The sequence below is a fragment of the Bos mutus genome, chromosome 7 (genome assembly GCF_027580195.1).
Source record: "Bos mutus isolate GX-2022 chromosome 7, NWIPB_WYAK_1.1, whole genome shotgun sequence".
NCBI classification, from domain to species: Eukaryota; Metazoa; Chordata; class Mammalia; order Artiodactyla; family Bovidae; genus Bos; species Bos mutus.
The window spans coordinates 83,637,779-83,659,141 of NC_091623.1; the positions used below are offsets into that span (position 1 = coordinate 83,637,779).

Sequence of the window (21,363 nt, forward strand, 5' to 3'; positions counted from 1 at the left end):
CGGCCCACGACAAAGGCCACCAGCAGCACCTCGGTGCCAGAGCTCCCTGCTTCCTGCCAGCCTGAGTCCTCCCCAGAGTACAGCTCAGAGTGCACCACCGAGGTCACCTACAGCTGGCCTGACTACAGACACAGGCTCCGCTGCCTGCAGCACTGCTGGCGGATGAAGCACCTGGCCTGCTAGGGAGGGCTCAGTAAAGCTCTCTGGACCAGCCTCATCTCCCCTGTCTGTCTTCTGGCTCTGGGGAGGGGCTTCCTGGGGGCGGGTGCTGGGCCAGCCCCACTTTACAGATGAGAAGACCAAGGCTCAGAATGGAGGTCTCACCAAGTGGCCGAGATGGACTCTGAGCCCATGTCCTTAAGCTTTCTCTCTCCCCTTCTTCAGGAGCTCTCAGGCCTGTTCACCACAATCCCCTTCTTTTTTGGCCACATCAGGCAGCATGGGGGATCTTTGTTCCCTAACCAGGAATTGAACCCATGCTCCCTGCAGTGGAAGCCAAGGAAGCCCCCTTCTTTGAAAACTCTTCCAGAGGAGCCAGCTAAAAGCAAAGTCCCACCTCACAAGAATCTGAGTTCAAGCTCTTTATTTGGGAGGGAACCCAGGAGGAGCCTATAGAAAGAGATCAAAGTAGGAGGAGAAAGAGGCTGAGAAGGCAGGGGTGGCTAAACCCAGCACATCTGCTGGCACCTGGCGCTCTGTCCCCTGTTGAAAGCACACCTGAGATTTTTCTTGCCCAGGAGCTAAGAGAGCTGGGTAGGATCCACCACCCTGCTGGTCACTGGGGAAGTAGTGGCCATTCACTCCAGCCAGCGCCCCTTGCAGGCACCTCTGCAGTAGGGCCAGGCGTGCAGTTGTTCAGTGGCTAGTGAAGTGAAAATGGCTTAGTCATGTCCAACTCTTTGTGACCCCCATGGACTGTAGCCTGCCAGGCTCCTCTGTCCATGGAATTCTCTAGGACAGTATACTGAAGTGGGTAGCCATTCCCTTCTCCAGGGGATCTTCCCAATCCAGGGACTGAACCCAGGTCTCCCCACACTGCAGTTGGATTCTTTACCATCTGAGCCACCAGGGAAGCCCTGTTCAGTGACTAAGTTGTGTCCAACTCTTTGTGACCCCATGGACTGCAGCATATAAGGCTTCCCTGTCCTTCACCATCTCCTGGAGTTTGCTCAAACTCGTCCATTGAGTCAGTGATGCTGTCTAATCATCTCTTCCTCTGATGCCCCCTTCTCCTCCTGCCTTCAATCTTCCCCAGCATCAGGGTCTTTTCCAGTGAGTCAGCTCTTTGCATCAGGCGGCCAAAGTATTGTAGCTTCAGCATCAGTTTTTCCAATGAATATTCGGGTTGATTTCCTTTAGAAATGACTGGTTGGATCTTCTTGCAGTCCAAGGGACTCAATAGTCTGCAGCACCACAATTGTGAAAGCATCCATTTTTTGGCGCTCAACCTTCTTTATGGTCCAACTCTCACATCCGTACATGACTACTGGGAAAACCATAGCTTTGACTGTATAGACCTTTGCTGGCAAAGTGATGTCTACTTTTTAATATACTGTCTAGTTTTATCGTGGGTTTCCTTCTAAGGAGCAAGCATCTTTTAATATCATGGCTGCAGCCACCATCCGCAGTGATTTTGGAGCCCAAGAAAATAAAATTTGTCAGTGATTCCACTTTTTCCTCTTCTATTTGCCATGAAGTGATGGGACCAGCTGCCACCAGGCGACCTTCACCAGAGAGGCCGGGAGCCTGGCCGTGGATGTCCGCCTGGCCTCCTAGGAAATTGGGGGGCAGGAGCTGGGTAAGCAGGGACAGGACCTCCTACAACCTGCCTTTGGTTTCCTCTGTGAGGCCAGCACCACCCTGGTCATAAAAACAGGCAGAGACAGGACAGGTAAGGAAGGTGATGTGCCTGCCTGTCGTGTGGATATAGGTGCAAAAACATATGAGCAAAAAGTAGCAAATCCAATCCAATAAGAGAGAAAGCCAGGACACCCTCCCTCTCCCACTTGTTAAAGTTCACATTTCCTGGAAGCACAGCCTAAGTCGGAAGGTAGGAGGTGAGGGGAGCTGAGTGAGGCAGTGGCCTCAGGGGAGCCCCTGGAGCAGATATTGTCTCCTTTTCATGAAAACTGTCTGTGATGGACAAGCCACAACCAGCTGGGGACAGACTGGGCCTATAAGGTGGGAGAGGGATGATGTGTCCCGGGATTGCAAGGGGCTTCCCTGGTGATCTCCCACAAGGCGGCTGCAGCCACAGCTGGAAGGACCATGGTGTCCATCACAGTCTGCCCCTCACTAGAGCTCTGCGCACCCCTGATTCTGGTCGGTCACACTTCTGGTGCAAGAGGAGGTTTAGGAGGAGAAACCAGGGACCCCAATAGGGCGGTGGCTCCAGGAGCAGCTCAGTGGTTCCCAACTGGGGATGTTCCTGTCCCGGGGCCATTGGGCCATGTCTGGAGATATTTGTTTGGCCATGCTGCAAGGCTTGTGGGATCTCAGTTCCCCGACCAGGGATGAAACCTGCCCCCTTGGCAGTAGATTTGTCTTTGGATGACAGCAGGTATCTCCCTGGAGATGCCCTCGAGGTTACAGCCCCCTTCTTGGGAGTGGGCTGGAGTCAGTGACCAACAGCTGTGGGGGCACAAAACATGGGCCCCTGGGCTCCTGGTGGGGTTGATTCAAGGTGGGGTACCTGCTTCAGGGGCTCCCCTGAAACCACCACATCGCTCAGCTTCCCCCACCCCCCACCTTCTGATTCAGGCTGTGCTTCCAAGGACCTGAACTTGAATGGCTGGGAGAGGGAGGGTGTTCTGGTTTTCTCTAACTGATACACCGCCAAGGAAGTTCCCTGCAATCCCGGGACACATCCTCCCTCTTCCCCCTTGTCGGCCCAGTCTGCCTCCAGCTGGTGGTAGCTTCTCCACCACAGGCAGTTTTCACGAAAATGAGGCAGTTCTGCACAGCCCCCAACCGGGCAGCCCTGAGTCCTCATCCTTGAGAACTCCAGCAAGGCAGGAGGAGGAGGTACTGCATGAGTGCCGCCAGTGAGCGGTAGGTCCATTTCATTCAGTCAACCTGTCAGCAAACACTGAACACCTACTGTACGCCCGGCCTTGCTCCAGGAGCCTAGGATAGATTAACGACCCAGAGAAACTAAAACCCCTGCTCCTGAGAATTTGGGGAGGTCACAGTTGACAGGATAAATGCATAACAGGTCAGAAAGAGAAGAGTGTCATGGGAGAATATGCAGTGAGGAGCTAGGGGGCTGAGGGCAGGAGCTGGAAGCGTTGGAAAAATGCCTCTCTATGGCAGTGATTTTGTGTGTGTGTGTGTGTGTGTGTGTATGGCCATGCAATGCAGCATGTGGGAGCTTAGTTCCCTGACCAGGGATTGAACCTGTGCCCCCTGCAGTGGAAGCGCAGAGTCTTCACCACTGGACCATCAGAGAAGTCCCTGGAAGTGACTTTTGAGTAGAGACATGAAGAAAGTGAGGGCATAAGTTTTATGAACAGGGTGGCGGGACTGGGCCAGGCACGGGGGGTGTGCAAAGGCCCTGAGGTAGGACCATGCCTGGCAGGTTAGAGGGAGAGCAGAGAGACCCATGTGCCTGGAACCGCAAGTGCCAGGGCAAGACAGGAAGTGGGTCTGGCAGGGGGGCCATGCAGGTCCCTGGAAGGTGTGGGTGAGGACTTTGGCTTTTACTAGAGGGTGTTGGATTTGTTGGGAGGAAGGGATGAAGGCTAATTATTAATGAATCCCCCACCCTACTGAGAAGTCCATGTTGGCTCTAGGGTTGCGGATCTTATCATCTGCTTATCACTGGCCCAGGTGTTTGATGTTGGTGGTGTGGCCTGGGTCTGGGGCAGGAGACAGGGCCTTGGCTCACTCTGCACCTGGCCTTGCCCTGCCCCCCGTGCCCCTTGAAGTTTGTCTCTGGGCCTTGCCTCCGCCACCACCCATTAGCTCATCTGGGAGTACAGGTGAGCGGATACACACACCTGTCTCCCAGGTGGAAGCACTGATATTTATTTAGCTCTTCAGACTTGTTTTTAATTTAAATGTACGGAAAAGTGTAACCAGCAACTTGGGGGCAAATAACACAACAGGACCAGCCCCACCCAGTCACTTCCCACCCAGGGAGCCCCCACCCTGCCTTGGTCCCCTCTGTCATTGAAGGTCACTTGCATCATGTCCATGATATCTTCTGTCCCCTCCTGTCTGACTCGGACTCACCCCGCTGCTGCGGAAGTGACTTGGGTGTCATTCTTTGTCATTGGAGAGGAGAGCATGTCATTTTGCAGGAAGGCCAGAGAATGATCTGGTCCCCTGCTGATGGGCATTAGAGTTGTTTCCAGTCCGGGCTATTGCGACGACAGCTGCTCAGAACATTCTAGAAGCAGCCTTTGGTGAGTGGAGCTAGCGACTCTCTTATCTGTCAGAGACTGCAGGGTGTGGGGTGAACTTCTGAGTCTCAGGGGCTGCTGCCACCAATTACCACAAGTGAGGCAGCTTGGGACAACCAGAATTCTCCCTTTCACCATCTGGAGGCTGGAAGTCCAAGATCAAGGTGTCACTGGCCTGTGCTCCCTCTGGATGCCCCAGCAGAGGATCCTTCCTCCCTCTTCCAGCTTCTGGGAGTCCCCAGGCATCCCTGGGCTTGTGGCCACCTCCCTCGGATCTCTGCCACTGTCTTCACATGCGTATCTTCTCTTTCTGGGCCTCCTCAAGGTGCTTGGTCATTGGATTTAGGCTTCACCCAGGTACTCCTTTGAGACCCTCAATTACATTGCAAAGACCCTTTCCCCAAAGGTCCTGTTCACAGATGCTAGAGGGTAGGACACGAACATGATAATTCAACTTTGTACACGAGCATTACTTCAACTATAGCAGAAACAGCCAAACTGTTTACCCAGGTGGTCATACCATCCTAACCCCCATGCCCTCGACTAACCCTCTGGGTGTGAGACAGTTCGGGGGTTTGGGGCAGCCCCTCAACTGGATATGTGTTCTCCTGTGGGCCAGCCAGATGGTACAGGGTCAGTGAGAGAGAAGCTCAGCCAACAGAGGGGTGATCTCTGCAGAGAATTCAAAACAGTAAGAAAAGCATCTCACCCGGCTCCCCACAGCTGGCATGCTGCAAGACTGCTGAATACAATCTTTTGTGGGGAGGATGAATTAGCTGTTGTGATTACTACAGTTTTAACAGGAACGCAAGTTCCAAACTTCCTGTTTCCATTCTTTGTGTGCTCAGTCGTGTCCAACTCTTTGTGGCCCTCTGAACTGTAACCCACCAGGCTCCTCTGCTCATGGAATTTTTCAGGCAAGAATACTGGGGTGCGGTGCCATTTCCTTCTCCAGCGGGTCTTCCCAACCCAGGGATAGAACCTGCATCTCTTAAGTCTCCTGCATTTGCAGGCAGATTCTTTACCATTAGCACCACCTGGGAAGCCCTGTCATAGCTCCTTATTTATCTCAAATCTGCTAGATGAAGTCCAGCTGGCTCCAATATTAACCTCAAAATATTTCTAGGAAGTTGAAGTCCCAAGAACTTAGCTTTAAGTTACACAGAACCAAAGACCAAGGAGTTGTTATTGTTTAGTCATTAAGTCGTGTCTGACTGTGACCCCTTGCACTGTAGCCCGCCCAGCTCCTCTGTCCCTGGGATTTCCCAGGCAAGAATACTGGAGTGGGTTGTCATTTCCTTCTCCAGTTTTCATCCTTTAATAAACATTGCCTCCTGCAGGAAGTCCATTTGAAGAATTCCCAGGGCGGGAGGCTTGAGTGGACTCAGTTGTGCATGCCTCCCTGGAGAGGGAGTTTCCGTCTGTAATCACCTGCGGTCCCTCCGGGCAGCGATCCAGTGGCTAACCCAAGTGGACAGTCATTAATAAACCCGAGGATGGTAAATACACAAAGAAACAGATCCTGAGTCACTCATTTCCTTTGTTGCATGTAACCACCTGGCCTTTTTATTCATGTTTAAAAAGAAAGTGTCAAAGCGGTGTGGAACTTTTGCTGGGCAAGTGCTAATGCTAGTTTGGACCTCAACTACGTTGCTGAATTCGAGTATCTAAAATTGCAATGTGTTCTGTCTTTAAATGGCTCCATCGATCCCTGGTTACATGGTCGTTTCCGGAAACAATGTTGCCGCCTGAAGGAGCGGCTGCTGGAAGTCGCGGCTGGTGGGGTCACAGGCCATGCTGTCTGATAGTGAACCCCGCACTGGCGTCTTTCTCCCCCCACCCCCAATCCACCCCGGGGCAGGCGCCTTGCCCTGGCCAACCGGTCCAGATAGCTGGTGAGTAGATGGCAGCGCTACTCCACAAAGCTCCGGGGCGGAGGAAGCCGGAGACTCAACTTCCCCGATCCATCCCCGCACTGTAGTGAGGCAGAGGGGCCCATCTGGGCCTTTCGGGGTCCCTTGGGGACTGCAGGTAACACCCGGAGCGCGGAATCCCTTCTTCCCCGTCCTGCCACCAGGGGGCGCGCGGGCCACACGCCTCCCTCCAGAGCTGCGACCAGCTCGGCCTCGCGGGAGGGGGCGGTCCTGAGATCCTCCGGCTTCATCACTTTTTGCAGAAGACTGGGCCAGGCCTGGGCTGCCCCAGGCGCTGCTGGTCCCAGGCGTACAGTAGGCGCTCAATAAATAGTCTTTGGAGGAACGCACGAGTGAACCGAAGGGGTAGGGCAGGAGTCCCGAAGGGTGTGCTTCCCATGGTCAGGGCTGAGTGGGGCTGAAAGAGTACTCACAGATGGGGAAACTGAGGCCCAGAGAGCTGCAGGGCTTGACCGGAGTCACCCACAAGGTCAAGGGTTGAGTCCACTGAGACCTGCATGTCCTGCACCCCTTGCACACTCCCACCATCCTGCGGCCCAGAGGAAAACAACCACAGACAGTACAGATGAGCAGGTTGTCTCAAATGATGGCATGAGCCACCCCACTCAGGGTGGAGAGGCAGAAGGAGAGGTTTGCTGGTACCCCGCAGACACTTCCAATCCACATGACCTAGGCCTACCCTCCTGGCTCTAGAAGCTATGAGGAGACCACATCCAGAACACCAGGACAGGGCACAGGCTGAAGGTGGGGCACTGACCTGCCTACTCTGCTGGAGGGGTCCCCCCCTCGAAATGGCCTGAGATGAATGCGTGGCCCCAAGGGGCATGGGGATGGGGTTGGGACCTAAGAAACCCCCACCTTCCCATATCATCTATTTCCTGTCATCACAATGCTCCCAGGATCAGTCATGCTGGAGAGAGTTGGAGGCTGGACCAGGAGGAAGGACAAAGGGCACATGATCACATGTGCACACGGGGGTTGGTGGGGGGGGTGTGGGGGTGAGCAGGGAGCATGACTGTGGATCTCATTACCAGCGCATTCCAAAGTGTCTGCGGCCAAGTGTGTGTAATTGGGCTTGTTTTTTGTTTTTTGGTTTTTTTTAAACAGCTCTTGTAAAAATTAAATAGTAATAAAAAAGGGATGAACAGCAGGGTTGCCTGGAGGAAAGCCCACCCCACCCTCAAATTGCTGAAGCTGTTAAGATTATCTGTGAACTTCCTGGTGGCAAGGGCAAAAGGGGACATTGGTATGTTACAGTGCCTGGGTAGGCATGTTTTCTGGGGGTCATGCCTGTTTGTGACAGTGTCTCTGAAAATGTGAGAGTACATGTGTAAGTAGCAGTGTGAAAGGAGAGAGTGTCGGGGGTTAAACAGTGATGAACTTTCTGGTAGGCAGGACAAGAGGGAAAACCATTACAACATCTCTTTAGGCATGTTTTCCTGGGACCAGGCTTGTGTGTGACAATGTCTCTGAGCACATGAGTGTGAAGCAAGGGGAATGAAAGCAGACACAAAGTCTCTGAGTGTAGAACAGCTATGGGTTTCCTGGCAGCCAAGGTGAGAGAGGAAACCAGAATTAAAAGTCTGTTCAGTGAGTCCCCACCCGTGTGGGCCTGCTGGTGAGAGCGGCTCTGAATGTAGAGGTGTCTGAGTGTGATGATGGGAGAGTCATAGAGCTGCAGGTGGAAGACAAACAGTGCCTAGCTCCCTGGAAACTATGGCAAGAGGAGACATATGCTGACTTTAAGACTAGTCACCCACGTGTGGCCAAGGTCTAGTCCGGGGGCTCAGAGAGGGCAGTGCCGGGCAGCCAGGCGCACTCGGCTGTCCTCGGCAGGGCTCCAGAGCCGAGCGTAGCCAGCATGGGGGAGCAGCAGCCGGTCCTGGGTGCCATCAGGGCTGATGAGGCGCCGCGCAGCCAGCAGGTAGTCCCGATGGAGGGCCAGCGGGGGGCAAGGGCAGCGGCTTGGCGCCCACACGTACTCCAGGGCCCGCAGTGGAGAGCGATTCTTGTAGATGAGCTGCACACGCACCTCATAGCGAGTCTCCTGAGCCTGGCGGACGCGGCCCAGCACACGGGCCCGGAACACTGTGGGTGGGACCATGCTGAGCCCTGCTGGACAGGGTCTGGGTCCCAACCATGCACCCATTGCAAGACGACAGAACTGGGGGTCAGGTGGGGCAATGGAGGCTCTTGGGGACTGTGGTCAGCTGTGGCCTGGGGTCAAGATCAGCTTAGGGATCAATGAGGGGTCAGGAGTCAGATTAGGGCAAAGGATCAGATCAGGGAGTCAAAATTAGGGTCACAACGGGTCAAGTTGTAGTCAGGTCAAGGAGTGAAGGGTAAAGTTGGACCAGAGTTACAGGTCAGCAAGACAGGGGTCAAGTTCAGGTCAATTGGGGGCCAGGTGAGGGATGGGGTCAGGGACCTCTCACCGAAGTCACTGCCGCAATAGTGGAGTAAACGGTGGGCACGACCGCGGGTGTCAGGGCAGGGTGGACAGGGCTCTGCAGGGGCAGTGCGGTCAGGGGTGCGGGCCTTGCCCCTGCTGGCCCCCCACCCAGGCTGTCCCCAGCTCACCTGGAGTGGGTATCGGGGTCCGTGGAGGGATGACAGTGGGGGACTCAAGGGGCTGAGGTTCTACCTCTCGAGGCTGAGGCTGCCGCGGGGACCAGCCCAAGACCTGAGCCTGCGCCTGGAAGGGGCCATAGCGCTCCCGAGGGAGCCAGAACTCGAATTCAATGCCTGGGTTGGGCTCCTGCAGGAGGACCTGGGGCGGAGGCGGGGCGGGGAGAGTGTTACACACTAGGGCACTGCCTCGGACCGGGGAGTGGCCGGCCACTCCCCGCCACGCACACTCTACCCTGCCTCCTCCCTCTGACCGGTAGTCCCCAGCCTTCCCCCTCTGACCCCTGCTCCCCTCCCAGATTCTTTGACCCCACCCCAACGCCCAGCTACCCTCTCAGGCCCGCCCCCACCTGCAAGAGCAGATCTTGGGAGGTGGGACCGGCGGCGCGCAGCGTCTCCTCCGGCCCTGTGGCGCGGGTGTAGACCACGCGGGTGCCCGCTGCCTCGTAGGTCCCGGCCGGGCTGACCGCCCAGTTCCCGTTGAGCACGTAGCGCCCGTCGCCCCCCATCAGCGCTGCAAGGGAAGGGTCAGCCCGGGCTCCCTGGAAATGGCCTTGCCCATCTCCCCGACCCTGCCATCTCCCTCCCCGGGGGATTCAGGCGGCCAGCGGGGCGCCTCCTCCCTCGGACCCTGCGATACCCAGGTGGTTCCGGCTCCGGTGGGCGGCGCGGATGTGTCTGGCGCCCTCGGGGATCAGGGTCACGTTCCAGTACCCAGCGAAGGCACCTGGGCGGGAGGGAAGGAAGGTGTTGGGGAGCAGCTAGGGTGTATTTGAAGGCTGGTTTGAGGATTAAGTGAGATGCTGCGGTAAGGAGATTAGCCAAGGCTCTGGTCCTCCGAAGACCAGTACTGATCGATGGATTGGAGTTAACGATTATTACCACCTTTTAAGTGAGGCAGCAAAAGAGTTAAACCCACGTCTGTTCAGGGAAGGGCGGGATAATCTGGCAAAGACCAATCAGAATGACGGGGGGGGGGGGCTGGCCCGGAGACTGTCCAATCAGCGCGGACATCTTAAAGGGCTCTGGGAGAACTCGAGGACGGGGCAGACGGTCACCGGCGTCGCGGAACACGCGCTGCACGAAGAGGCACGAGTCGTTGGCGCCGCCGCAGCGGCCGCAGCGGTCTTCGCGGGCGTCGGAGCCCAGCAAACCGTCACAGCCGGCACTCTAAAGGGGTGGGGTGGACACGCGCGCCGTCAGACGGTCCCCGCCCGCCTAGGCCAACGAAGGGGCGGGACCCTGGAAGAGGGCCGAATCAAGACCTAAAAGGATGCAACCTTGGGGGCAGGTCCTCGTGGGAGGAGGCTGGGGATGGAGTCTAGTGATAGATGGGACAGGGGAGGGAGTGGACTTGATAAGGGGCGCGGCCTAGGGAAGAGAGCAGGACCAGGAACTAAATAAATGGGGTTTGGGGGCGAGGTATGGAGGGAAGAGGCGGGGTGGAGTTTAGGGGGCGGGGCGGGGCCTGGAATCCTCACAAGGCAGCGGCCAGCCACACAGAGATCTTGGGCGCCCGGACTGCAGGGGGTACCGTCCAGTACGCGACCGAAGCTGTGATAGAAGTCGTGCCCCACCGCTAGGCAGTTGAGGTCGCAGTGGTTGGGTGCTGGGGATGGGAGAAGTCGGTGGAATGTGGGGGGATTTATATTTGAATTCCAGCTCCCTCCTTGCCAGTCTTCCCCAGGCAGCCATTCCCTTGGGCATATGAGGCTCAGAGATTCAGCCAAAGCCACACATGGAGGCTGAGGCAGAGCATGGACTGGACCTTAGGCATTTCTGCTTCCCGTTCCCTGGGATTGTCCCAGACTCGTATACTGGGCCAGAATGTATTCATTCGTTCGTTCATTCATTCATTCATGTTAAGTCTTAATACTAGGGACCCATTATTAACGTCATCCGGAGAAGGAAATGGCAACCCACTCCAGTATTCTTGCCTGGAAAATTCCATGGACAGAGGAGCCTGGCGGGCTACAGTCCATGGAGTTGCAAAGAGTTGGACACGACTGAGCATGCACACACAATATTAACGTCATTACCTATTCTTCACTCATTCTTTCATATGTTCATTCCACAAACAGTCATCAAGCACATTTCCCAGACAATGTTCTAGGCTCTGGGTAGAGTGGTGGGCAGAACTTACTCAGCAGTTGGACCCTACACCCGGCAGGTGCTCAATAAAAAGTATTTGTTAAGTGCTGAGCCCTGCATATCCTGAATATGTTGCTGTCCCTCCTTGGGACTCTGTTTCCCCCTCTGCCTGGCAGCGGGGCACAATGGATAGTCTGATCACACCCACAGGCTCACAGCCCTGATTCCTGCTCCCTCACCCCACCCCCGCTCAAACTCCCTCCATCTCCCAACTTCCTGAGGCTGGCTGGCAGACCCTGCTGGAATAGAGCCTAAGCTGGCCCTGGCGGGCCTCTGTGGGAGTGAGATCATGGCAAATTTCCTCCAATTCTTAGGGTGAAGGAAAAAAAAAAAAAAAAAACATGAGTTGACGGTTGGAACTTTCTCCATTCCAGGATTTTCTTATCTGTGTCTACCCCCACCGTGGCGTCTGAAGCTGCCTGTTTCCCTTAAATCTGGAGGCACGCTGCCCTGGGCACACAGTTATATAACTCGCTATTTTCAGCTCAACAACATTTCCTGCTACTGGTATAAGTTTGAGAACTCTTGGCCTCTGGATACAACTCCCAGTAAATCCTCAGCTTGGTGTTCAACCCTATGCAGGATAGACTCTTCCTCCTCCTGCCCCTGCTTCACAACTCCACATGCTTTCTCTGCTTCACTTCACCAACTCCTACATATCCTTCAAAGCCCCAGTGCTAATGCCCCCTTCTTGCAACCCTCCAAGTTCCTCTTCCTTTTTAGAAGCCAACTTTTCCTGGCCAGTTTTGAGTTGTTCCCTCTGGACTAACAGGAGGCTGGGCTACTCACCACCATAGAAGGGCACCCACTGGTAGGTCTTCTGGGTGCCTAGGACAGGGTGGCCATTGTAGAGGGCACATTGGAGGTCTCGAAAGGGCATGGCCCCTGGAGGACAGTCCTGGGGACAGAGATGGGTGCAGCAGAGGCTGGGACAGCCCCAAGAGCACCTGGTATGGTGCTAAGCATATTTGGGGGCTTGAGCAGGGAAGCAGGAGGGCTTCTGGGAGAACTGAGTTTAAGAGATGGGTGGGGTAGAACATACGGGCTGCTGGCAGAGGCGGTACTCATGGGTGTCCCCCCAGCACAGCTCTTCCCTTGGAAACCTATGAGGAGCAAGGGGGCCAGACTGTTGTCAGCACCTCTGGGAACCCCTTCCCCAAAATCAGCCTGCCCATCAGTCTACCCTTGCCAACCCCACCCACATTCCAGCTGGATCAGTGGGATTAAAAGTCACAGCATGTGTGGGCAGGCCAAGGGTGCGGCCAGGGGCTGGGCTGGGCTGGCAGGAGAGGAGGGGCAGGGACCCCCTCCCATTCTACTGGGCAGCCTCCTCACCGGATACATCTCCGGCTGCGCACTGAGAGCCCTCGCCCGCAAGAGCTGGAACAGCGACTCCAGGAACCCCATGGCGTCCACTCACCCAGACCCTACTTGGGGAGAGAGAGTCACAGTCAGCCTGGAGGGGAGGCTGGCTAACCCCATGCCGCAGCCAGGTCCCCATCCCTGCTGCCCCCGGGCCTATGTCCCCTTTTACCTGAGCGTTGCCCCCCAAACCACAATTCAGGAAGGTCCACAGCAGGAGCAAGAGGTTCCAGAGGGAGCGGGGTCTAGGGGGGCAGAGGGTGCACGGCAGTGGGGGTGCCAGCAAGCCAGGGGTTGAACCCCAGCTCTGTCCCGACTGGCTGTGTGATTTCAGATAGTAACTCAACCTCTCTGAATTTCCCTTCTCATCTCTGAAAAATGAAGTCATAATACAGCCCACCTAATAGGAAAGTTTTAAGGGCTCCGTCAGATTAGGTGAGAAAAATGGGAGGCACAGAGCCTGGTATGGAGAAGGAAAATGTAAAAATTATTATTATTGGTTGTTTACTGTCATGATGCACACAGTAGGTGCTTATTTAGTGTCTCATCATGGAAGGAATCATTCATTCCAGGGATGTGCACGGGTCTCTCTAGGGTCCTAGGTCCTTCCCCACTCTCCCCACCATCTTTGCGCCTACCTTCTGGTATGGCAAGGGGCCAGGTGCTCCTCTTTCTCTGGCCTCAGTTTCCCCATCTGTGCAATGGGGACCAGCTGGGTTCTGTCCAGTATTCTATGAGACCTTGCAGAGGGTGTGGCTGGTGGGAGCTGGGGCTGGTGCCTGGCAGAGGCACCCCCTCACAGGCAGGCCTTCAGCCTCCAGGGTTCCCTCAGCTCCCAGATGTGGGACAGCAGGGAGCTCCTGGATGGGGTGAGGGGCAGGGAGGAGTGACCTGGCCCTGGTCCAGTGGGTGCCTCATGGCCTATGTGCGGAGAGTGTGGGATGGAGCCCCCAAGCCGCCTGCAAGAGGGAAAGGGGCCACCAGTAAGGATGATGGAGGGAAGAGGGAGGCAGCTGTGTGGGAGTAGGGGAGGGGGTGGCAGAGAGACTTTGCCTCCTTGGGTCTCAGTTTCCTCATTTGTCAGGGAAGGATGGAGTCACTTGTCATCCCCACCCTCCACGTGACCACAGCACTGGATGAGGAAGGGGGAGGGAAGCAGCCACCTAGTGAGTCCTTTCTCGGGCCAGGGCCATGGCACCCGGCAGCCAGCAGTGCCCAGAGGTCACACAGGACGTTGGAGGCCTGCAGCCTGGAGGTCCTGGCGCTGAGTGGGGGCAGGCCGGCTCACTAGACCCCCCGAGTCCCTGTTTCTCTGGTTATCCGATTCTCCTGGCTCAGAAACACTGAGGAACTGGGTGGGTGGGGGGCAACCCCGGGGTGGGACCCCGTCTGATCAGAGCCGTGTGACTCGCTGCATCTCTAAACGCCAGCCCTGGCTGGCTTAGGCAGCAGGAAAAAGACCCGGCTGGGGAGCAGACGGAGGGAAGGGGGCTGGCCCTTCTGACAACTGCTCCCTATTTAGCACTGGCTTGTTGCGGTGGGGGGTGTCTAGGTGATGCAACATGAGGGGCCAGAAGGACCACCGTTCCCACTCTCCAGGGTTCCCTACCCGAGGAGCCGCACGGTGGGTACAATCTCAGGGCGGCCACGCCTCCGGGCCTCAGTTTCCCCAGGAGGAAGTGGGGATGGGCTTCCTCCCACCCTATGGATGGTTGCCTCACCCCTCAACCCCAGCTTTGGGTTGGGGAGAAGACGCTGGCCGCGATAGTGGGGGGATAGAAAGAGGGACTTACCGGCTACGCAGAGCCCAGGCGGCTCGTCCTGGCTCCCCGGGCGGCCCCTGGGCGAGCGGAAGCGGCGGGGCCCGTGAGGAGGGGCGGGGGGAGCCGGGCTCGGCCCCTCCCACCCGGCCTCCCAGGGCGCGCCCCGGCCGGGGTCCGGAGGGGCGGTGGCGCCGTGCGCCCCCGCGCGGCCGTAGCGCGCCTGGGCACGGATCTGCGGCAGGGGACTGCCCTGCACGAGCGGCGCCCCGCCCCCCGCCCCGGGACTGCGGCCTGGTGTCCGACCGTCCGGGTCCCGGTGACCTTGGGAAGCCCAGGGAAGGGGAGCCACGCGGGAACTGACCCCCACCTCGGGGCTGCTATTCCGGGCGCAGCGCTCAGGGCCAGGGAATGTGCGCACACCGAGAGCGCCCTGCTGTGGCTCCTGGAGGGTGCTGCCCTGTCTCCACCGACGCCCAGATCGCGTCGCCCCGAAGGTTCCTTTTCGCGGCCACTACCCCTCCCCAAATCACTCTCCCTACCCCTCCCTCAAGGTCACTCGGGGTTGCGGTTGCGGGGTTCCCGCCCCAGGTCCCGACCACCCCCAGCGCAGGGCCCCAGAGCACTGGGGAGAAGCTCGGCCTCAGGGGCCGGGCGTGGGGGGCGGAGAGCCCCTTCCCAGCCTGGCGCATTCCCGGGCGCTGCTGTCACCAGAGGACGCGCCCCACCCCGCCTCCCGCCCTCTTTGCACGGCCTCGGGCGGCGAGCCGTGGCTTCGACGCTAGCCCTGGTTGAGGAGGTCCCCTTCTCATGTGGCTGCGGCCGCGCCCTCCTCGACCTCAGGTTCCCCAGCCAAGCAATGGGGCCCGCCGGGACCTGTCTCCACCGCGATATTTTGTGCCGACCGGCAAGGACAGGGTTACCCCAGGGCTCCCCACCATCCCACCCTTTCCTGGTTTAGCATCTGCGTACCCTTCATCTCCCGCCCTGACAGGGACGCCGCAGGCGCCCTCCACTCACCCCCTCCCCCTGGCTCCTCCCCGTCGCCCCGGGATGCCCCCTGGCGAGCGGCTTGAGGATACTGGGTCACCAAGTGGGCGAAGGGAGGACGGCCCTTCTTCTTCATGGGCTCGGCCCGGGCTCAGCTTGAGTGCCGCCTTCTCCGGGGAGCCCGCTGTGGGGTCTCCCAGCCCAGACCACAGGGAGGGCGCATTGCAGGTCCCGCTCTGTTCTCCAGCCTGGAGCAGCTCAAAACAGGGCTGTCCAATGCCATTTATTTGTCCAGAACTTATTGAGCACTTACTGTGTGCCACTGAGGGCTTCCTGCGTGGTTCAGCGGTAAAGAATCTGCCTGCAATACAGGAGACTCTGGTTGGATCCCTGGGTTGGGAAGATTCCCTGGAGGAGGGCATGGCGAACCCACTCTAGTATTCTTGGCTGGAGAATCCCATTGACAGAAGAGTCTGGAGGGCTACAGTCCATGGAGTCAACAAGAGTCAGACATGACTGAAGACTGATCACACACATGTGCTGCTGCACCTGGAAACAACCCCACCAATTAGGCTAGTGAGGTAGGCATCCCCTAGAAGGGTGTAAGGCCACCTTCTGACCTAGAGGCTCTGAAAAAATAGCCCAAGCTCACTGCAGATGGGGTTGGGGGTCAAGAAGGCCCTTCCCTAGAAGGTGATTGCCACAGGGAGGTGGCAGAAGGGCACCTGGAACAGCATATGCAAAGGTCCTGAGTCTGGAATAGAGAATAAGATACCATAGGGAAGTTGGTGTGGTTGGAACAAATAGCCAGGGTTGGGGTGGAGGTGTGGTCAGAGAGGGGTTAGGGTTAGGGGGGTGGCAGCCATGGGAGGTGGGGGGCGCTCTGGTTTGGGAACACCTGTCTCTGGCATTCTGGGGGCAGGAGGGGGCTCCAGAAAGCAGTGGGGAGGCAGCGGCAGGCATGGTGGGGACAAGGGCTGGGGTGGGGGAAGGGACAGCACTGGATGGTTCCCAGCAGTCTGGGAGTAGTCTGCAGGCTGTGTGACAGATCCCAGGAGGACTGGATGGGAGGAGGCAGGCAGGAGCCTGGCATGAGCAGCCAGGGAGGGGCCCTCTTCCCTGAGGGATGGGGGTGGCAAGTTCAGAGGTCAGCTGGGGATGGATCTAGGCATAAGGCACAGAGAGGCTGGGAGTCACATCTGGCCAGAGATGGACACATGAGCATCCACTGCACACAGTGGTGGTGAGAGTGGTGGATGAGGTCATGGGGTGTGTGTGTGGACAGAACGAAGACTGGGGTCCCCTGAGGTCTTCAGAGAATGGGCGTCTAGGAGGCGGGAGTAACCTGTGTGAGTGAGCTAAGGATGGAGCTGGACCAGTGGCTGGTGGATCAGCATCGATGGAGGCAGTGACCTTGACAAGGCTGAGCCTGGTGGGTCAGGGCTCGAGAGGGTGGCAGGAGGAGAGGGGTGGTGGTGAGGACAGGTGCCCTCTGCAGAGCACCTACTGTGTGCAAAGCTGGGACCTGGGGCCTGGGCCATGTCAGAAAGAAATCAGGCTTGACCAGGAGTGCCACCAAGTGGACAAACTCATTCCTCTACCATGTGCCTCAGGCCCCAAGCCCCAGGGGGTGGAGACAGTGTGCCTGCTGGAAGGTATACAGAAGGCTTCGAGGACTGCATATTCCAAGCATTGTGCCCAGCAGAGTGCATACAGCAGGCACTGTGTTCTGCAGGGAGCATATACAGCAGGCATTAGGCTTTGGAGGGGATATACACAGCAGTCACTGCATCCTAGAGACACGCATCCAGTAGGCCCTTTGTCCTGCAGGGAGCATATACAGTAGATACTGCAACCTGCAAGGAATGCATTTAGTAGACACTGAATGTCCCAATGGAGAAGGCGATGGCACCCCACTCCAGTACTCTTGCCTGGAAAATCCCATGGATGGAGGAGCCTGGTGGGCTGCAGTCCATGGGGTCTCAAAGACTTGGACACGACTGAGTGACTTCACTTTCACTTTTCACTTCCATGCATTGGAGAAGGAAATGGCAACCCACTCCAGTGTTCTTGCCTGGAGAATCCCAGGGACAGGGGAGCCTGGTGGGCTGCCGTCTATGGGATCGCACAGTCGGACACGACTGAAGCGACTTAGCAGCAGCAGCAGCAGAACATCCCAAGGAGTGTATGCAACAGTCCATGTAGCCTGCAAAAAAATGTATACAAAAGTCATTGCAAAAAAAAAAAAAGTCATTGCACACTGCAAGGAGTGCACACAGCAGGCACTGAGTACAGTGTCTATGGCAGGCATTGTATTCTGCAGTGAATGTATACAGCAGACACTGAGTCCTGTAGAAAGAGCATACAGCAGCCCTGTGTCCTGCAAGGACAACACACAGCGCTTACTGGGTCCTCCAGGGAGCGTAGACAGTAAGTCTGTGCCTGGCATGAGGACATAAGCGCTTGAGGGCTGGCGAGATATGACTGGGGTGAAGGTGTGGAGTCATGTGCCTGCCCATGCCCCCCAGCCTTTGCTGCCCCCCAGGTTTCCAGCCTCGCATCCCCAGCCGGGATGAAACTCAGCTGGGTTCAGCTGATTCCCGGAGGGGAAGGCTGAGCTCAACTCACAACACCTGCTGCAGGGGAGGTGTGGGTTTGAGGTTTGGCGGCTCCAGGTGCGGTGGCATCTCACTACCCCCAACTCATGCACTGGCCCAGACCTAGGCCCAGGGGTTATGGGGTCTCCCAACACTGAACTCTACTCTGAACCCCATCCTTGAAGCTGGGCTTGGACAGGATCAGGCCCAGTCAACATGGGTCCTGACGGATGTGGATCAGCCAGGCTCCCTCTGTGGCCTCACAAGCTTGAACTTCCCAAACTCCCTCCCCAACACTCTGCAGCCTCCCGTGATCCCTCAGGCCTGGCCACGTGGTCCACAGGACCCTCCAGCCTCCTGTGTAGACTAGGTGGGAGGGGTCCTGTCATCCCGCCCCAGAACTTGGGTCTCTGAAGCTGCCCAGCTGTTCCTGGCCATGAGTGGAGCAGGATTGGGGCCCCACCATGGCAAGGGTGGCCCATGTGAGCTGGGATGGTACTGCTTCTCTGTCCTAGAGAGATGCCAACAGAGGCCAGAAGCAGAAAGGGCTGGACTTCTGAGACAGTTGTTTGAGTCCCTGAATAAAGCCACACCTGAAGCCATCCATTATGTTTCACTTGAGCAATTTTGAGTTTCTGTGACTTCTCATCAAGGGGTCCCCACTAATAGAGAACAGCATCTTTTCTATCACCTTCACTCCCCAGATGAGTCCTGTTTCTTAGGTCACTGACCCTGTGATGGAGTAGTTCACATCTACAGGTCACCACTGCCTTGAAGGCCTCCATATCTGATGTGACATCCCCCACAGCCCCCATGAGAGAAATCCTCACCCCACCTCATGGGTCAGGACTCTGGGGAGCAGAGGGGAACAGTCACACACAGCAAGACTTGGAGGGCGAGGGATGACTTCACACTCATATCTGAATGGGTGTCCTGAGCTCCTTTTTTAATTTTTTCTTTTTTTTTTTAACACAAACTATTTTCTTGACATGTACACACTGCTTTATTTATTTTTGGCTGCAGCGGGTCTTTGTTGCTGCACGTGGGCTTTCTCTAGTTGGGGAGAGCGGGGGCTACTTTCCAGTTGCGGTGTATAGGCTTCTCGTTACACTGCTGCTGCTGCTGCTAAGTCACTTCAGTCGTGTCCAACTCTGTGCGACCCCATAGACGGCAGCCCACCAGGCTCCCCTGTCCCTGGGATTCTCCAGGCAAGAATACTGGAGTGGGTTGCCATTTCCTTCTCCAATGCATGAAGGTGAAAAGGGAAAGTGAAGTCGCTCAGTCGTGTCCGACTCTTAGCGACCCCATGGACTGCAGCCTACCAGGCTCCTCCTCCATCAATGGGATTTTCCAGGCGAGAGTACTGGAGTGGGGTGCCATTGCCTTCTCCGCTCGTTACACTAGCTTCTCTTTTTGCAGAGCACAGGCGCTCAGGCTTCAGTAGTTGTGGCATGTGGGATCAGGTGCTCTGAGGCATGAGAAATCTTCTCAGACCAGGGGTCAAACCCTTGTCCCCTGCATTGGCAGGTGGATTCTTATCCACTGTGCCACCGGGGAAGTCCCTAATTTAATTTTTGGCTGCACAGCAAGGCAAGCGGGATCTTAGTTCTCAGAACCCAGGCCCCCTGCAGTGGAAGCCTAGATTCATTGTTTGTTTAATTTAATTATTTTATTTTAATTGAAGGATAATTGCTTTACAATATTGTGTTTGTTTCAGCCATACATCAACATGAATCACATAGTATACATATGTCCCCTTCCTCTTGAACCTCCCTCCCACCCCTTCCTACCCCTTCCCACTCCTCTGCGTTGTCCCAGAGCACAGGGTTGAGCTCCCTGAGTCATATAAGAAGCCTGGATTCTTAATCACTGGACCACCAGGGGAGTTCTTCCTGAGCTCCTTTTGAGGCAGTGGGGTGGGGGGACACTCTTGAGCCAGGGGATGCTGGAGGCAGGACCTGGAGAATGAGGAGGAACTGAACAGAGGAGGGTGTGAGAGAGAGGGTGCTCCTGGCTGGCAGAACAGCACGTGCAAAGGCTGAGGGGCCAGAGAAGCCGGGTGAGGACCAGGCCCACTGAGGAGGCCTGTGTAATGGGGTGAACAGGAAGCCGGGGAGGTGGGGGACAGGGGCCTCACAGCGCCTGGGGGCTAGGAGCATGGGAAAGTTACACAGAAACAGCAAGAAGCATTAGGTAAGAAAGTTAGAAAAGTTATGCAGGATCCAATGGCAGTTATATAGAAGTATCTATGTTAGCCTTAACTCAGATAGGAAGGGGACAGGAGTAAACCCTCATGGTCACCCACGATGATCTGGGGGTGGAGGTTAGAGGTGACTCTGAGTTACTCACTGCCTTTGAGGTTTTAATTTCTTGTCACCTTTTAATTATTTTTTAAAGAGAACTTTAAAAAAATTTTGGCCACACTATGCCGATTATGGGGTCTTACTAACCTGACCAGGGATTGAACCTGCACCCCCTGCAGTGAAAGCACAGAGTCCTAAGCACTGGACTGCCAGGGAAGTCCCTAAAGAGAAATTTTATTTTGGAATAATTTTAGATTTACAGAAAGTTACAAAAATATTACTATCAGTTCTGTCTATCCTTTGTCATCAGTAGTATAATCCCCACCCCACCCCTTAGGATGTCCACATCCTGGTGCTGGGGCCTGTGATCATGTAACAGGGCAGAGGGGACCCTGCAGGTGGGATTAATGCCCCTGAGATGGGGATGACCTTGGATTCCCTGGAGGGCCCAGTGGCATCACAGGGTCCTTATAAGAAGGAGGGAGAGGCTCAGAGGCAGAGAGATGGGAGATGCTGTGCTGCTGGCTGTGAGGATGGAGGGAGGGGCCACAAGCCAGGGATGTGGTGCCTTTAGAAGCTGGAAAAGGGGGGACCTAGTGTTCCCCGACAGCCTCCAGAGGGACCAGCCCTGCCCATGCCTGAGCTCCAGGACATGAGATAATATATGTGTGCTTTCTTTTATATTTATTTATTTATCATGGCTGTGCTGGTCTTCCTTGCTGCTCAGGCTTTTCTCTAGTTGTGGCGAATGGGAGCTTCTCTCTAGTTGTGGTGTGTGGGCTTCTCTCATTGCAGAGCACAGGCTGCAGGACCCTCAGGCTTCACCAGTTGCAGTCCCAGGCTCTGGAGCACAGGCTCAACAGTTGTGATGCACTGGGCCCCATAGCGCCCCGTCGCTCTGTGGTACGTGGGATCTTCCCGGACCAGAGACCGAACCCATGTCTCCTGCATTGGCAGGTGGATTCTTCACCACTGAGCCACCAGGGAAGCCCCATGTGTGCTTTCTTAAGCCAACAAGTTTGTAACTCATTACAACAGCCACAGGAAACAATGACTATTGTGATGTCTGAGGAAGTGACATTGGAATATCACCATTTCTAATTAATAATATTAGTAATTACTATAACGACTGACTAAACTCCAAATGTTATTTGGATTCCTTCTATTTTTTTTTCCAACTAATTTCTTTTTTCTGTTCGAGGATCACATCCAGGAGCCCACATGACACTGAGCTG

The 21,363-nt window shown here is 56.1% G+C and overlaps 1 protein-coding gene and 1 non-coding gene across 8 annotated transcripts; both read right to left on the reverse strand.

Moving 5' to 3' along the window:
• Positions 1 to 3,375: 3,375 nt before the first annotated feature.
• On the reverse strand, positions 3,376 to 3,448 carry TRNAG-UCC (transfer RNA glycine (anticodon UCC)). Its single transcript has one exon. It is a non-coding gene; the product is annotated as a tRNA-Gly (tRNA).
• A 2,489-nt stretch (positions 3,449 to 5,937) lies between these two features.
• On the reverse strand, positions 5,938 to 14,411 carry ADAMTSL5 (ADAMTS like 5). Of its 7 annotated transcripts, none has more exons than XM_070374306.1 (13): positions 14,272 to 14,411; positions 13,117 to 13,437; positions 12,651 to 12,723; positions 12,452 to 12,543; positions 12,159 to 12,219; positions 11,906 to 12,014; positions 10,447 to 10,574; positions 10,024 to 10,135; positions 9,606 to 9,692; positions 9,316 to 9,479; positions 8,918 to 9,107; positions 8,773 to 8,844; positions 5,938 to 8,425 (listed from the first exon to the last, which is right to left on the reverse strand). In XM_070374306.1, exons 2-13 carry the CDS (start codon positions 13,170 to 13,172, stop codon positions 8,124 to 8,126), a joined length of 1,446 nt encoding a protein of 481 aa, XP_070230407.1. In that variant the 5' UTR covers positions 13,173 to 13,437; positions 14,272 to 14,411; the 3' UTR covers positions 5,938 to 8,123. The 7 variants fall into 7 exon arrangements, with proteins under 7 accessions (XP_070230407.1, XP_070230405.1, XP_070230403.1 ...); XM_070374304.1 differs by having other exon boundaries at positions 12,651 to 12,798; XM_070374302.1 differs by having other exon boundaries at positions 12,651 to 12,849.
• Between the last annotated feature and the right edge of the window lie 6,952 nt (positions 14,412 to 21,363).